General features: G+C 39.7%; 1 protein-coding gene across 1 annotated transcript; it reads right to left on the bottom strand.

Moving 5' to 3' along the window:
* Positions 1 to 731: 731 nt before the first annotated feature.
* Positions 732 to 15,362, bottom strand: LOC118428548 (vegetative incompatibility protein HET-E-1-like). Its single transcript, XM_035838642.1, has 9 exons — positions 15,207 to 15,362; positions 12,204 to 12,284; positions 5,334 to 5,594; positions 4,466 to 4,696; positions 3,867 to 3,973; positions 3,291 to 3,434; positions 2,740 to 2,820; positions 2,082 to 2,291; positions 732 to 1,137 (listed from the first exon to the last, which is right to left on the bottom strand). Exons 3-9 carry the CDS (start codon positions 5,524 to 5,526, stop codon positions 1,018 to 1,020), a joined length of 1,086 nt encoding a protein of 361 aa, XP_035694535.1. The 5' UTR covers positions 5,527 to 5,594; positions 12,204 to 12,284; positions 15,207 to 15,362; the 3' UTR covers positions 732 to 1,017.
* Positions 15,363 to 15,489: the final 127 nt, after the last annotated feature.

The raw sequence follows: 15,489 nt of genomic DNA, 5'->3' as shown, positions 1-15,489 counted from the left end.
TTCCTTGGTGAACCAAAAGAAGAGTTTCTGTAAACTAAACATATATATTCTCTATTGCACTATTCAAACATCACTAGGACTATTCCATTAAGTAGATGGGGGCAGTCAGGAGCTTCGAAATAAGACAGGTTGTACAAGGTTTATAGCACAGGAGGTGCTTGTAGAAAGGGAAATACAAACTTTAAAGGCAGAATAAAAAACCTTTACTGACTGCCCTAACCAGTTTCATAAACAGACACACCACCCTTTCCCTGTAGCCTAACAGTATTTGTTGCTATTATCAGAAGAAACATGGTCCAAGATGGCTTACTAGCATGTAGGGGGCTACCTGTTAAAGTGACCACCTCTACATGAAGACTGCCTGGCCAATGTGACCCCTTTTTGGTGACCCCTTAGCCATACTTTTCCCCATTGACACAAGCATTTAGAATCTTGCCTATGGTGACTACCTATCAAGCCTAAGGTAGCGAGTGTAAGGAGCCCGGTAGAATACGGATGGTACCCAGGCTACTACCTATCCAGATTTTATCGACCCCTTGAGTGGTCTGTACACTGATCTGGAGTCATACCTCTATAGCGGTCCCAGATTAGGTTTTAGTTTTTTTTCTAGAAATGGGCAACATAAAAGTTTGTAGGTTTATAAAACTGTACATTACAGGAAATGCTGAAATATACTTAGTACATCTTAAGCTCAGATTTAAACCATTGAAAAACTGGAGCAGAAAACATTCTCAATGTTTGACACTACCATTAATTTGCTGTTTGAATGCTACAAGGCTGTCACGTTGCATCTGCTATACAAAATTTGATGTCTAAGACACTAACTTCATAGAGAAATGACTCTCGAAACGATTTTCCATGAGTGTGAAAATACTGCATCACCCACATAGAAATATAGAGTGTACAGAAAGGCTTTTGCAATGTAAAGACTGATCCTTGCTGCATCTTCACTGGAAGTCAATATCCTCCAAAAACAACTCTGCATATTTTCAGCCTGGACTGGACAATGTTAACAGTTTACTCCAACTTTCCCACAGTGATTTGGGGTCCCAGCCCTCCTACTGCCAACAGACGACCTCCTCTGATGGCGTCTAGCGTCTGTACTGCCTTGCCACCTCCATCTACTGATCCTAACACCTGAAAATACAAACAAAAACCCAAGAAGAGTTTCATTAGGTTGGTATTCACAGGGTATTAAGGTTCTTTGTACACAAAAAATACCAATTACCTACCAGGTAAGCAAAACCCACTATCCTTAGGATTAGATACAAAGGACAGCCAAAGGGCAACAAAAACATTGGCAGTTTATTGGTATTGGTTCAGTACAAAGAACCCACAAATGAACATACTTCCTCTAATGCAAAAATCAGTTGTCTATCCTATAATTGCTACAAGACTTACTACTTCAAGCCAACTTCAAATACCGGTAGCTACATGTAGTGAAAATGACTGGTTGTTTAATAGTTTCAACTATCTTTTTTAGAATAGAAGTAGTATACTGATGGCAGATTGTGTCTATCTGTTGTCTGTTATAGTGAGTTCATATATCACAATGAAAGGTTTATCTGATGTTTTGATAAAATGGAGTTACAAAAGTTAAGTTGCAGATATTTTACAGAGGGAGGAGTTTGATAATGTCTCATCAGTGCCCCCTATCTGATAAATCCAGTATTGCAGAAAATTTTAGTGCATTTCTGCAACAGGAAGGCAAGTGGCACTAGTAATAATAATCTAAGTTTGTCACTTTCTTACTGAATGGAAATGTACATGTACCTAAGCAATTGTCATTTTCCCAATTTCTGAATAAAGTCATCTGTGCCACAGCATCAATAGTTACATAGGCACAGGAGATGTAATGCTAATTCACCTTTTCCCCCAGGGTAACCTGTAACTGCTGTCTTTAAAAACAGGGTATTTAGAGAAATTAAGTCGATGGACGGCAGTTTGAAAGCCCGCCAGCACCATGTATTCAAACATACATTCTAGAACTATACCATTTTTTAAAACAACGAATATAGGTTACCCCACGGATAAAGGCAAACCAGTGTTAACCAAACTGAATGAAACAACAGTTTCCGTACATTTCCATTCTTCGTCTGTATGGCCTGAGCGCTGTTGGTGCCGCTGCCGCCCGCCAGCACCACGTCGTGGTCGCAGAACTGGGCGCAGTACAGGAACTCTCCGCCCTTCCCCGCGGGGAACGGTATCGTCTGTAGCAGGCTGCGCTCCTGGAAGTGCCACAGCTGGAGCGAGCCCTTCGCAACCCACGAACCTGTCAGGACTTTGTTATCCTGGAAATACAAGCATTGAAGATATAGAGAAGATATAGAATAAAAAGAAATGGGAAAAAAAGGAGTACAGTACAAGCCGCTTCATTGCAAGGCCTATTGCCAGTGAATTTTGGCAATTACCTGGCTGGTGCAAAAATGCGAAGTTATCTAGCTGGACCGCACTGGTTTGGGATTTTGGGATTCTGTGCAGTTAACAGAAGTATGCATAAATCCATTATGCAATTAACTGGCTTCTACTGTATTGGAGATACATGTACCTTGATGATCATTTGTTTTTTTTCCTTCTTAACAGTTCCTGCTATATAAAAGTCTAGTGTTCTGTCTAGCCCAGATGTTAAAGTGTAAGATTGATTGCTTTACAGTTAGAAATATCTCTTTGCAGAGTTTTCTATTAAATATTATATTTCAAGTATCAACTGGACGTGAAAAGTAATCCCAGGAGTCTTACCTTGATATCCAGGGCCGGCCCGCAGACGTGTGGTCCACCGATCACCCTCTTGGCACCTCCCTTTGTTCTGCGATCCCATATCTGATAAATGGGTAGAAAAGAGTACTGTGTAACATCTAAACATTACCAATGATAAGAAAATAACACTTTAGAATGTTTGGCTTTGAACACAAAATGCACAAATCCTGTCCCCATCACCGACCAAATTTAACTGTTTCGTCATGTCCTGAAATGGTAGTTACAAATGTCTAGTACATCAAACAACATTTCTCTAGTCCTCCTACACAGGCAACATTCAGCAAATCTTCAAGCAGATGTTTGAGGCCATAATCATGACAGTTTCTGACCGGGTATAAGATCTGATCTCATGACCCCACAAGGATCTGCATGCACCTGCACAATTCTTTAAAAAAAAAAGACATGGTTGCCCCTCCTTGTGTCCCTATGAATCACCATGTTGATCAAATCGGAAACCGGCATAATATTCCCCCTCTCCCAAAGATCTATCCAACATCCTCCAACTCTCAACCACAAAACTGCCCTCCTCCCACCTTGAGACTGTTGTCCCAGCCAGCAGTGATGAACATGTAGTTGTCCGTGGGGTGGAACTTGATGGCGTATATCCTCCTGCTGTGTCCTGATGTCGGCTGGACGTCCTCGATCAGCGGGTTGGGCGCCTCTAGAGTCTGCAACAGCTGAGGAAAGGGTCAAAGTAGAGATGAAAACGTTCATAAAGCCTCTCACCCAGCCAATAAGCTTCAGCCGTATCTGTTTATATCCAGAAGAGTCACAGAATTTGAAAATCGCATGAGGGTCAGGCATATTTTCTGCTGAAATGTTGCTGAAAAGTTTACGAGCTGTACATGTAAGTGACAATTTTGCAGTTAAATGCCCACTGTTACTCAACCAATGTGCAATTTTTTTGGGATCAGCAGATGTTTGCATTTCAACAAGCCCTGCCCTATGTGATATGGTATGTGATATGGTAGATTAGGAGACAACACAGATTCGAAAGCAAGGATAAAAAACTTTCATTTCAAATCAATGGTAAGTAAGCTTAAGAATGGATAAACCTATACAGCAACCACTTTTTGTTGCTCAAATATGCTAACTTAAGTTGTGCATACCTCGAAAGTTTTGCTGTCATACATGCGTATGTGCCTGTCCTTCCCTACTGTGGCAAACACAGTTCCGTCCAGGTTGAAGTCCATGGCATTTATCTCATTCTGGTCCTCTGTAAATTAATGGTGTACAAATTATATCTGGTAGAATACAGGTACACCTATTTGGGCAGCAATGTTGAAAGCCATCAGCAGTTCTGATCAGAAGATAAAAATCATCAAATGAATAAGAAAACAGGCTACAAAGTGTGAATATCTTCATCAAAGGCACACAGATATGGGTCTGTAAGTTTTGGACTCAGGACCAGACTATATTGCACACTGTGTGAGCACTAAAGGTTTAGGCCTTTACAGACATGTGTGTTGGATGTAGGAACTACCCTGTAGACTGTGTCAGCACGTGTTTTAAAGGTTTACAGATAAGAGTGTTGGATGTAGGACCTACCCTAGACTGTGTATACACGTGTCATCAGATATACAATGTAGGTTCACAGATACATGTATAGTAAAAGTGTATGTGGATGTACATTGTAGGACCTACCCTGTAGAGTATGTGTGCATGTTTCAGGCTCACAGATATAGTAAAAGTATTGGACAGGACCTACCCTGTAGACTATGTGTGCACATGGACGTCTCCAGCTGCCAGCAGCCGATGTTTCCATCAGCCCCAGCCTCCAGGATGATACCATTATCCAGGGGGTGGTAGCACAGGGACATGACAGCCAGGCCCCTCCGACTCGACCCCTTCTTCAGGGCAAGGTTCATCTCCCCATTCTCAGGGTTGTACAACTGTGAAAAAGGGAGCTTTGTCGTCATGTTCTTGCATGCAGCACAATCTCGGTAACAGGTTACCCAAGACACAAAAGAGTACAAATTCAAGTTTGTTTGACTGCTGTTTGTTCAGAACTGTGAACAGCTACATCTAATACTAGTTCACCTTCTTATCTATGGGGTATATCAGATTCCGTTGTTTATAAATGAGCAATTAGCCCTCTGGCATGATTTTGCAATACATGAATATAAAAACAAGATATTTTGGGTGACAGGTTGACAGACAGTGGTTTCGAACTGCAATATCTAAAATCATTCTTATTTCAATGTATTCCAGATTGAAACCACCATCTGTCGCCTTGATTCCCTTGAATACCCTGTTTTTAAAAACAATGGATCTAGGTTACCCCAGGGACGATTGTGAGCAATTAAATTACAGTTTTCTATTTGCAAAAATCCTGCCCGAGGGCTGGATTTAGGAGTTAAGTCATACAGTACATAACACTAGTTACTAGTCCACCATAAGGTACATATAATACAATTACTATTGATGAACTGTCCAACGTTCTGCAAAATTAGTGCATATTGTGATTTTAGCAAAAAGGTAATTTTTTGGTGATCTTCCAAATAGTAAAAAAATCAAATGATACAGCCAAACTGCCAAGACAACTTTCTTGTATTTTTTTTCTTAAAAATGTTGACATACCTGCACTGCACCATTGCCAAATCCCACGGCCAGCTGGTTGCCGGTCAGAGAGAACTGCAGACTGTAGGCTCCAGCTAACTCCCGCTGCACCGGGATGTGACTCAGCGTCGTCAGCTTGCTGAAGGGGTCCTGCTCCTTACTGATCTCCCTCCCAGCATCCAGCGCTGCTTCAAGACGTCTTCTGGCCATGGCACGGTCGGAAGACTGTTCAAGATGATACCAGGGAGGATGAGTGCTTCCTCAGTAGTCACTGCATTCTGTGGGCAGAATCACAAAATACGAACATCCAGTTCATATTCTCGAATAAACAATTTCTTCTTTTTTTTACTGGCATTTTGCTTGTCACATTGTTTGGAAACCTGGGTGATAAAAAGGAGGATGGGTGCTTGCTCAGTAGTCACTGCATTCTGCGGAGAGAATCACAAAGCTTTACAAACATCCGGTTCATAGTCCCACATTATGTGCAGATCAGCAGTTTCTTTGTTTTTCTGCAAATTGCACTTGTCACACTGTATGTGTGGAAAACAACCAGTTTTTGTCCGAACAGGTGTTCCTTAATAACAACAGCTAAAAATACTATGGTAATTGCCACAAATTGCAGCATGCGTGTTGTCAAGGACATTTGAGATTATCACCTTGCAATAGGAGAACTCAAGAATGTTACTGATAATAATAGAACAATACACTCGAGCTCGGGTGACTGGTATACATACAAGTATGACATTGTACCTGCTGACATGAAGCTTATTATTGGCAATAGATTTTCTATAACAATGTTGAATAAATCATATTGGAAAGAGAAAAGATAGTGGATGCTCTCTGACAACATCTACACTTATGTCACTTAAAAGAAGTTAGATAACATTTGCATTGTGTATCATATTACCTGGATTTTTAACCTTCATCAATGTGATAACTTATCTTTCAGTTCAAGCCAAACTCAAACTCAAACTGAGATATTACTTCTCCAGTATTGTGCAAGTCTGTCCTAGTCACTATAGTCTGAATTGCACTACTGCCTATTGTACTGCATTCACTGCTTCACAGAAGTATCAGTTTTAAGCTGCATTAGAGAGGCTCTTGCAATACTAAAGCCATTTCTGTGTACCTCAGGTGTCCTCAAAGTTACAGACCATGACTAATAATAGCAAACTCAAAGCCCTTCTACAGATTAACCTGGGTGTGAAGTGGCGTACAGAATACTGAAGTGGTTTTGTGTAGTTATCGGGTTACTCTGGGTGCTATTTTTTGCAGCATAGCATAAACCTGAGGAACAGAAAGGGCACTCCATAGAATATTGAGTACAATGGGTTTTATGGAATTGTGCATGAAAAAAAAAAGACTGAAACACTTGGGTACAACGGGTTCTAACTTCTATGGAATGTGCATGAAAAAAAAAGAGAAGCACTTTCTACATGAGAGGAATAGTCAATGAGAACTAAGTATTGTAATCCTATAAGGAAAGTTTTAGACCTCTTATTGCAAATAGTTTAAGTATCCTAGGTTAACAAAGCTAATGCTGACTAAACTTGCTTTCTGTGCAAGTAGTGTTGAATGTGTTACGTGTAGCTTAATTCTTGATATCTGAACTCAAAGCATAACCATGACTTTGAATATGTACACTCCCACCTACAACACTACAAGTTCATGTACACATTTTACAATGACTTAGCAACCCATAAAAGATCCTTCAGTAAACATCATCAGATTTAGAAAAGCTAAGTGTCAACTAACCCCAAATCTGGAAGACACAGATCCCACGCTCCAGTTCACTAAATGCTATATAAGACAAGAAAATCACCTCATGAAGCCACTGAGCCAGGCAAACAACTATAGCTGGATACCGTGCTGCCTCTACAATGACATGTACACTACAAGTTCATGTACTTCAGTTCAGCCCTTGACAAAGACTTAGCAACCCATAAAAGATCCTTCAGTAAACATTACCAGATTTAGAAAAGCTTGTCAACTAACCCCAAATCTTGAAGACACAGATCCCACACTTGAGTTCACTCAATACCAAGACAAGAAAATCACCTCATGAGGCCACTGAGCCCAGCCAACAACTAGCCAGATATCTCGCTGCCTCTATAATGATTTAACGTGATATTTATGCAGCAGGTTAGACCCAATGGGCTGTAAATCTTTGATGAGTTTAACGACCTGCAAGCGTCGCCGCCGAAACCCTTCAACACGACAGCACCTCACTGGTGCTATTCTTCTCCCCGACTGGGCGACATTAACTCTCACAATTCCGGGATTTGTTCCTGGGGAGGCGGCTTAGAAGCCGGGCTGACCTTCAAGACCTTGTGTGGAAGGCGGGAGTGAGATCGGCCACCAGAGTCGTCCCAGATAAAACCCTCGCTGCTCGGTGATGTATTTGTTACTATGGCAACCACCACAGGTGTATGAAACGGGCAGGAGACTTGAGACAAATGTACCCAAAGTCCATCAATCAAAGCTAAGGTTGGACAAAAGCTTTATGTGTTGCAATGAAGTAAGCTTTTTAGAAGATCCGCCGACAGGGAGTTTTTTTGTTGCTTGAATAAAGAGCATTTGTTCGATGGTGCGGAAGACATTTCTAGCATAATGAGAGTTAGAACAGGGATAAGTCGGGAACTAGTCCATAGATTAATGATTTGCGTCATGAAAAGCTCCTATTACAGTGAAAATAAACTAATATATTCTCAACAATAGCTGAACAGCTTTCAATGTTTGTTGATAACTGTCATGTTTGAATACACTGCATGTTCACAAAGGTTGGGTAATGTTAGACATAACATTGAATGAAAAAGTTGTTACAAAACACAGGTATTAAAAGTCTATTGTATATTGTGAAATTTGTGTACCTTTATACCATACACACACATTAGAGGCCAACCAACTTGACTTACATCTTTGTACATGTTTGAATAAGTGATTTGGATTTTACAAGTTCCATGTATAATTAATGGAGGCTGCTGAAAGTAACAATCATTCACTTGAACCCTTTGAGGTTTGTGTTGACAAAGGCATAAGCAAACGACTCCTAATGGTATTAAATGGCCATATATGCTTTCAGTCTCAGGTGGGCTGATATATACATTTTGCAAATGGTCAAAGATCACACTAACACAAAAAGCAGGAAGTCAGTACATGCACATGATTTTCTGAAAAGAGGAACTATATGATACGGTTACTTTCCAACTCAGATTCAGTTACTCAAACCTGAAATTGTCAAAAGAGCCTGGAAAGATCTCACTGCAGGCCACACCAATTTAATATGCTGGTTCTTGCACAGTTTCAGCAGTTTCAGCAATCAAGGCACAATGAAAATAGAGGGCTACATGTATTCTCTAAGCAGAGGTTAGGTTGCGGAGATATTAGTAGTACTGTAGTCAGGATTTTTACTGGCTTGCAAAATGATAATGTACATATAAAATTATAGGAAGGAAACTTGCATTTGACTCTGTTGACTCCCTGAAACTACGTATGCACACCAATACAATAGCCTGGCATCCAAACCTATTATAGCTGTGCATGCCAAGATTCTTTCGTCCCCTCTGCTATTTGCTCACTATTTGCTATTTGCGGAAAGAACAAAAGAGACTTGAGAGGTTTGCAGAACAGGCAAATGCATTAAAAAGGCTTTCTCCTCAGACTCTGTTTTCATCTTGAAATTCCAGTGTAAAGTTGTTTTCTTAAATGTGAAAACCAAGAAATTTGATGTTGCCTACTAACAAAAGTAACATGTAGCGTCAGTAGTAGTGAACTAGTATCTTGATACTTGGTTGTTCTCAAATTTCTTAGTAATACGTACATTTAAGTCCTTGACCCATATGAGCAACCCTCTACATATAATGGGTCTGAAGCTGTGGATCCTTGCCAGTACTGATCTGGGATGAAGACCTTCACCCCTAACAAATGCCGTGCAATAAAGTTCTTATCTTATCTGTCACTTTCAAACAAGGTTCTTGAAGTTTTGTTCTCCAGGTGCCATTGTTGTTGTACACCTGTCCGTCATCCTTATCCACACCCCAGGGTTTAGCCAATGCTATGACAGATTGAGGACAGCAGTTTTCCATCATCCAGCGATAAGTAGGTGACAAATGTGTCACTTTTTACAGGCCAGAGGATCTACTTAATGGTCTGTGTGTGTGTAAAGGTCGGGTGTGACTGATTCTTTGTAAAGGCTTGGAGACATTTATCAGTGCCGGCGGACTCCACTGTTTGGGCTGAATGCAATCTCTCTGACTACCAAATACACTGATATGGACTCAAGACAGCAAGTATTCATTACGGACATTGCCTTTAAAACAGCATAGACTTGCTCCTTTGAACTGGAGAAAATTTGTGTCATGAAATAATATGATGATTGATGATAAATGTTCCAAGAATGTTTGTATAGATTTTACGTCAGATCTAAATGACAGACAACAGTTGCAGACATTAGTGACATTTAAAGCTCTATATTGACCAAGTTTAATCAGTTTTGAAGGTCATCAAGGCTGAGGTTTACTTTGAAATTTGAAGCTTAGAAATAGAAGTTCAGTTGACACAAACTCAAGCACTCAAGGGAGTCAAGGCGATTAAAAATCCAGAGTATGTCGATGTCCTCTTTTGGCATAAAAAAAGAGGTAAAGATAGTCCCATAGCCTATTGAGCCTGTGGGGCAGTAGGTTGTTGATGTTATCACTGTGTCTAAGGTACCTAAGTCAGAGCTCTAGATGTCCTCCCACCGCCTTTCACTTCCCCAATCAAAATCAGATAAACCATTTTGACAGCTGGGTGAAGACTCAGAAGTGATGAAATTTGAGTAAAGTGACACAACTTCTACGAGCCAAGGAGGTCAGAGGAATCGAACCAGTAACCTCTTCATATTGTGTACTAGCCTAGCCACTCTGCCATTTGACTCCACTCTTTTGGCAAAAAGTGTTCTGAAACTCCTCACAGACACCACACAAGTAACCCAGGCTACCTAGATAGAGGAAATGAAAGGGTTTACCTTTCCAGGTGTGCATACACCTGTGCAGGTAACCTAGCAACCGTCCAGTACTTCAGAGTGGTGTTAAAATGTCTGCTGACAAACAGAGGGACATTATCCTGACCAAATGGGGTGAGAGAGGCACGTATTCTGGAGACACGGTGTTACCTGTATAAACAAGTACAGCTTGCACGGGACCTACATACTTACTGGAAACACCTGTCCTGTGGCATGCTTACAGGTTCTTAAGATAAATCTCCCTCTTACAAATCTTTAAGCAAACTCATCATTCACACACAGGATTTACAAGTCCTGCTGTATCAAATCACGGTTGGTGTGTCTACTTACTGCTGTCTTCAGAAATCTGTGGAAGGGATAGGTCTAGTGGTCCGTAATTGTAAGAAACTTTCCTTTAACTTGACAGCTCATCAGGGCTCAGGTCATTCCTTGCAAGGCATTCAGTGGATGTTTTCTTGAGCTGACTCAAAGAGTTATTTTTTCTAAATCTTGGGACTTTGTAAATTTGTAATTAAGAAGACATAACAGAATCTTACCTGTGACACTTTTGAAAAAAAAAAAGTAAATATGAATGACACTAAAATGCAGAAGTGCGGGATGGTGCAGTAGACAGTGACGGTTCACTATGCATGATCACACCTTTTAGAAATAGGAGTCTGGTACTTAAATATAGCATATCTTGCCACGTTACTGTTGAAAGCCTAACAGCAGATGCGTTACACAAGTTCAAAGATGTTGACAGACACGGACTCAATGATGGATGAGCTAAGAGGATAAGCCTTTTGGTCTTGTAAGCTTTGATCCATTCAAGTGCACTCAACGGTAGATGTTCTTAAAACATACTAACACAGCAGCAACATAACTCAACGCCATTCATGTATTCACATTTGTTGAATCCAGTACAGCAGATTTCAAGAGACTCGATGCTACAGACAGATTTGTATATATCTTTAGAAATTAGAGACTGCTTTGCTATTAGAAAGGATAATGTCACTCGTGATTAGCCCAACTCATGATTGTAACACTATATCAAAGAATGTGTTAGCCCTTCTTGTTATGTTAATTAGGATGTTGTCTTATTCTATACACCTATTTTGTACTTTGTGTAATAGTCGTTGCCATACATTGTACCATGTAAAAATGTCGTGCAATAAAGTTCATATATACTGTATTCTAATAATATAAGTATTCCTTCAGTACAGCAAGTTTCTTTCCCAGTTTAGTCAGCCATTTTGCCCCATTGCTCAGAATACCAGGCCAATACAAGTCACATTTTTGGCCAGAGCAACCGGAGTGTTCAAACAGGCAGTCCCTTTCATCCGTGAATAGTTTCATTATGCCGGTAAATCACTGGGCATTAAGGTTTTTTGTATACAACTAACACCAATAATTACCTGCAAAGTCCTTCTGCTACGTTCTTCAGGGCAGAGGGACAGACTGGTTCTACTAAGAATACTTCTGGCTCAGTTAGGGCTGTGTCTCCACCTTTACATTTTTTCCCTGTCCCTCTCATTGTTTGGGAGCCAATGTTGTTGAATTTCCTTGTCAAATTAAAACTGTCATTTCAAGCCTATGAAAACACATTTTCATCAATCTTATGTACTCAGAAGTTCAGTTTTTTTGGATGGATGGGGTTACAAACAAATTTCTGATCCAGGACGGACATAGGGATGGGTGCTGGAGACAGCCCTGGGTTTTCAATGCTGCTAAGCAGTGGGAAGTAGAATCATTCAGGAGTGTGTGGAGAAAGGCAGTGGATGGACTTCCAAAACATTGACACAGTCTCCCAGACAGCAGACAGCATACCATGCTAAAAAGTCTAACTCTCTAACTCTCTAATTCTTAAGTGTGAAATAGAATGGGGAAGAATTTGCAGTAGACTCACCTCCACTTTGCCCTGAGAGTTTGCTGTTGCTGAGCTGACTTTCAGTCAGTGTTGATCTGGGAGCACTGGAAGTTGGGACAGCTGCAAAGGGGACAGTTCATAAACCTCTGAGGGTGGGTTGACTGAGAAGTGATGACTGACATAATAGAAACAGTCTGATTGTAATTTCTTGACTATTTCATTTGAGTAAATTGTAGGAACATAAATGTATTTAGGCAAGAATATCAATTGATTATAATTAAGCACTGTCTAAAATGCAACTGTCAGAATGCTGGACTGTCCCTTATGGCCATTGTTTACCTGACAACTATTTAACATCTTCATAAATAAGTCATAATTGAACAATTAAGCCATCAGTCATGAAATAACAAACACAATTGTCGACTCACAAAAAGTACCAATTATTTGTCTTCAAACAAAGTCGACATTTTTTCCGTGGTGTCTTTTGTATCGGTAAGTAGGGAATGACATGAATGGCCAGGAGGACATCGAACGCTCTGACTCTGAAAAACATGGGCACAAACCGTGGAGAGTGTATTTACACACCGCTGTTCTCAAACCTTTCTGTTGATGATGCTCTAAATGTTGCTTGTAAAACTACAATACAGTTTGCTGAACTGTGTCAACCCAGCCTGTCACCTTATCTGATGTTATAACATCTAATGTAGACATGTGGCTGTAAATTAATTCAAGTATCTAAGCAGAAACAACACTGGGCAGGGAACACTGGCTATGACAGACAGGTTTGTACAGTGGAAAAGGAAATTTACAAGCTGAAGTGAGTTTGGGAGCAATGGCTTCAAGTCTCAGCAATAAAATTAGATTCTGTGGTCTCTCATGACAATTTGCAATGTTTTGTTAACGTTGATAATGTCACAGACTTAATCATACAAAAACTCTCAAACTGTTACTGGTGGGGGATAGAAATAACTTTCTTTTTTAACTACAGCAGCACAAAATCCCTTACTTCAACCAAGGAGCTTTTACCTTGCTTTAATAGATTAATATTTAATCAGTCTTGATTTAAACACTCAAACTTTACGTCACACCCCATAATAACATTACGACAATAATAACAAATGTCAGCCATGCCATTCCAAAGGGTAACTTTTCAGCACAATGCTGATATGTTCCTTTTTTTAACTACAATGGTACATAAGCACTAGTCTAATACTTCAACTGATCAATATTTTATCAGTCTTAATTCAAACGCTCAAACTTTCTCTTGGTGTGTGCCCTTATCAAACAATGATCACCTTATTGGTCACCATGGGCAAACACTTTGGCAAAGTGGATTACGGTTTTCAATAGTATCGAAGAGTGTTTTTATTGTCAGATGGTCTCCTAGGCAATGGAATTTTTGTACATTAAATTAATTAACAAGTAAGCATTGCAATTCATGGTGGAACATTGGTTTAGAATTAATACACGTTGAAACTTATTTTGCAAGTTTAAAAAAGATCTTAACTGATCTGGCCATCCTGAATTCTACCTAAAATGAAGTTAGAGAATCAATGTGTCACCATCCTCTTATGGATGCCTTTAAACCTTGGGTCCTTGTTTAAACCAAGGCAGTCAGAAATTGTTACCATCTTTCAGCACAACATTTGCTTTGAGATTATGTGAATCCAAGGATTTCACAGCACTGATTTTCAGACAGGCTTACCCAATGAAGGAGAACTACTCTGTCAAAGGAATACTTAGTTACCACAGCAACACCATGTAATGTTTCATGATTGTGAATACTGGCTGTTGAAGGTATTTTTTTAGTAGAATAAACAACATTTGAAAAATTATATCAATCCTTTATATACTAGTTGATTATACAATTTTTGTTGGGAATACAATGTAGATTGCACTTCAAGTGTGAATCTGTACTAAGTTATAAGTCAACCCACATAAACAGTGCAACCCTGTGATTTGTTGTCAGGGGAGCAGTAATTGGAGGATCAGTATTTAGGTGTGGTGACCACTCAGTGAATTACTGTACTGATAAATATCTGGGCGAGTATTCTCAACATATAGTCTGATGTTAATTTACATCAATGCTATGTTGGCAACACATTATGTCAGTTTTTTTGCAAAGCTGAAGTTACCGTATTCTACAAACATTACAAAAAGGGACAATCCAGGAGGAACTAAAAAAAAAGATAGTAACTAAAAAAAGTTTGCAAGCAATTACAGAATATTCACATTAACATGCATGTCTTACTCTTAACACATTCATAGAATCATACATATGGTGACCAGCCACACTAACTGTCCTGCCACTTGCTGAATTCATATGTAACACAATAGGCATCTTCTACATTTTCAGTAACCATGGCGACAGTCATCTGGTCATGGTCAATGACCTTATTTGTTTGGAATGAAGGAACAAGAAGGAACAGAGCAAAAAATATGTTTCCCTTGAAAGTATCTAACATTATACGTAAAAGTTTTATGATAATGCCATTTTGCCCCCTACAACAATTTTTGCTTCATTCTGGCTTTTTGGCAGAATACATTTTTTTCTTGTAAATTAGGGTGCATTTTTACGCATCTTTTTAGCATAAAAGCTTGTCACAAATGATTGAGCACAATCCTGGTCCACTCCTGGTCTTTTTGTCTGTTACATCATCATCATCATCATCATCATCATCAACATCATCACCTCATCATTACAACATCATCATCATCATTTGTGTTACTGTCAGATATGACGTTTGCGACTTTGCGTAATAAAAATGGAATGTTCCTGGTTTCTTTTTGGCTGAGGATGAGTTGTATTCTTAACAATGGTTGACGTGATTCTATGCTCAAGTATTTGGAACTTAAGACAAGTTAAACTTTGTAGTTTAACCAAATATGGTTTTACTTCTAACGAAGTTTCCATTTTTCAATAGTGTCCAAAGACCCATGCTCCATGACCCCATTTACTTCATTTTCGGCCTTGGTTGTAGACTTTGGCCCAACTTACATCGAGATCCTGCACAAGGAATATACCACAAGATCATCACCTACCTTTTAGACTTACTTCGGGCCAGCAGATACCCAACAAAAGGCATAAAATCATCGAAAAGCAGGAAAGTTGACTGCACAGAATTTGTTGTCCGCGCGCTAGCAACAAAGGGGGTCAGTGAGGTTAAAGGTCATTGAAACTCGTATCCAGGGTAGTGTATCATGCATAGCTGCTGGGCAAAAACAAAAGGAAATTGCGTTAATCGTTTATGATAAATCGATGAACTATTTTTATCAAAACTTCTCATATCAAATCTATGGCTCAATACCTTTGTTTCGCTTTCTT

The sequence above is a fragment of the Branchiostoma floridae genome, chromosome 13, assembly GCF_000003815.2.
Source record: "Branchiostoma floridae strain S238N-H82 chromosome 13, Bfl_VNyyK, whole genome shotgun sequence".
NCBI classification, from domain to species: Eukaryota; Metazoa; Chordata; class Leptocardii; order Amphioxiformes; family Branchiostomatidae; genus Branchiostoma; species Branchiostoma floridae.
The sequence above is the reverse complement of the archived record's forward strand: the minus strand, read 5'-3'. Positions and strand labels throughout refer to the sequence as shown.

Bases quoted from the DNA above. Each gene is read 5' to 3' on its own strand.
- LOC118428548 (XM_035838642.1), bottom strand. From the start codon at position 5,526: ATGGCCAGAAGACGTCTTGAAGCAGCGCTGGATGCTGGGAGGGAGATC. The intron at 3,435-3,866 runs GTATGCACAACT...CCCTTTCCTCAG, and splicing joins ATGACAGCAAAACTTTCGAG to CTGTTGCAGACTCTAGAGGC. The intron at 2,292-2,739 runs GTAAGACTCCTG...TTGTATTTCCAG, and splicing joins GGCCGGCCCTGGATATCAAG to GATAACAAAGTCCTGACAGG.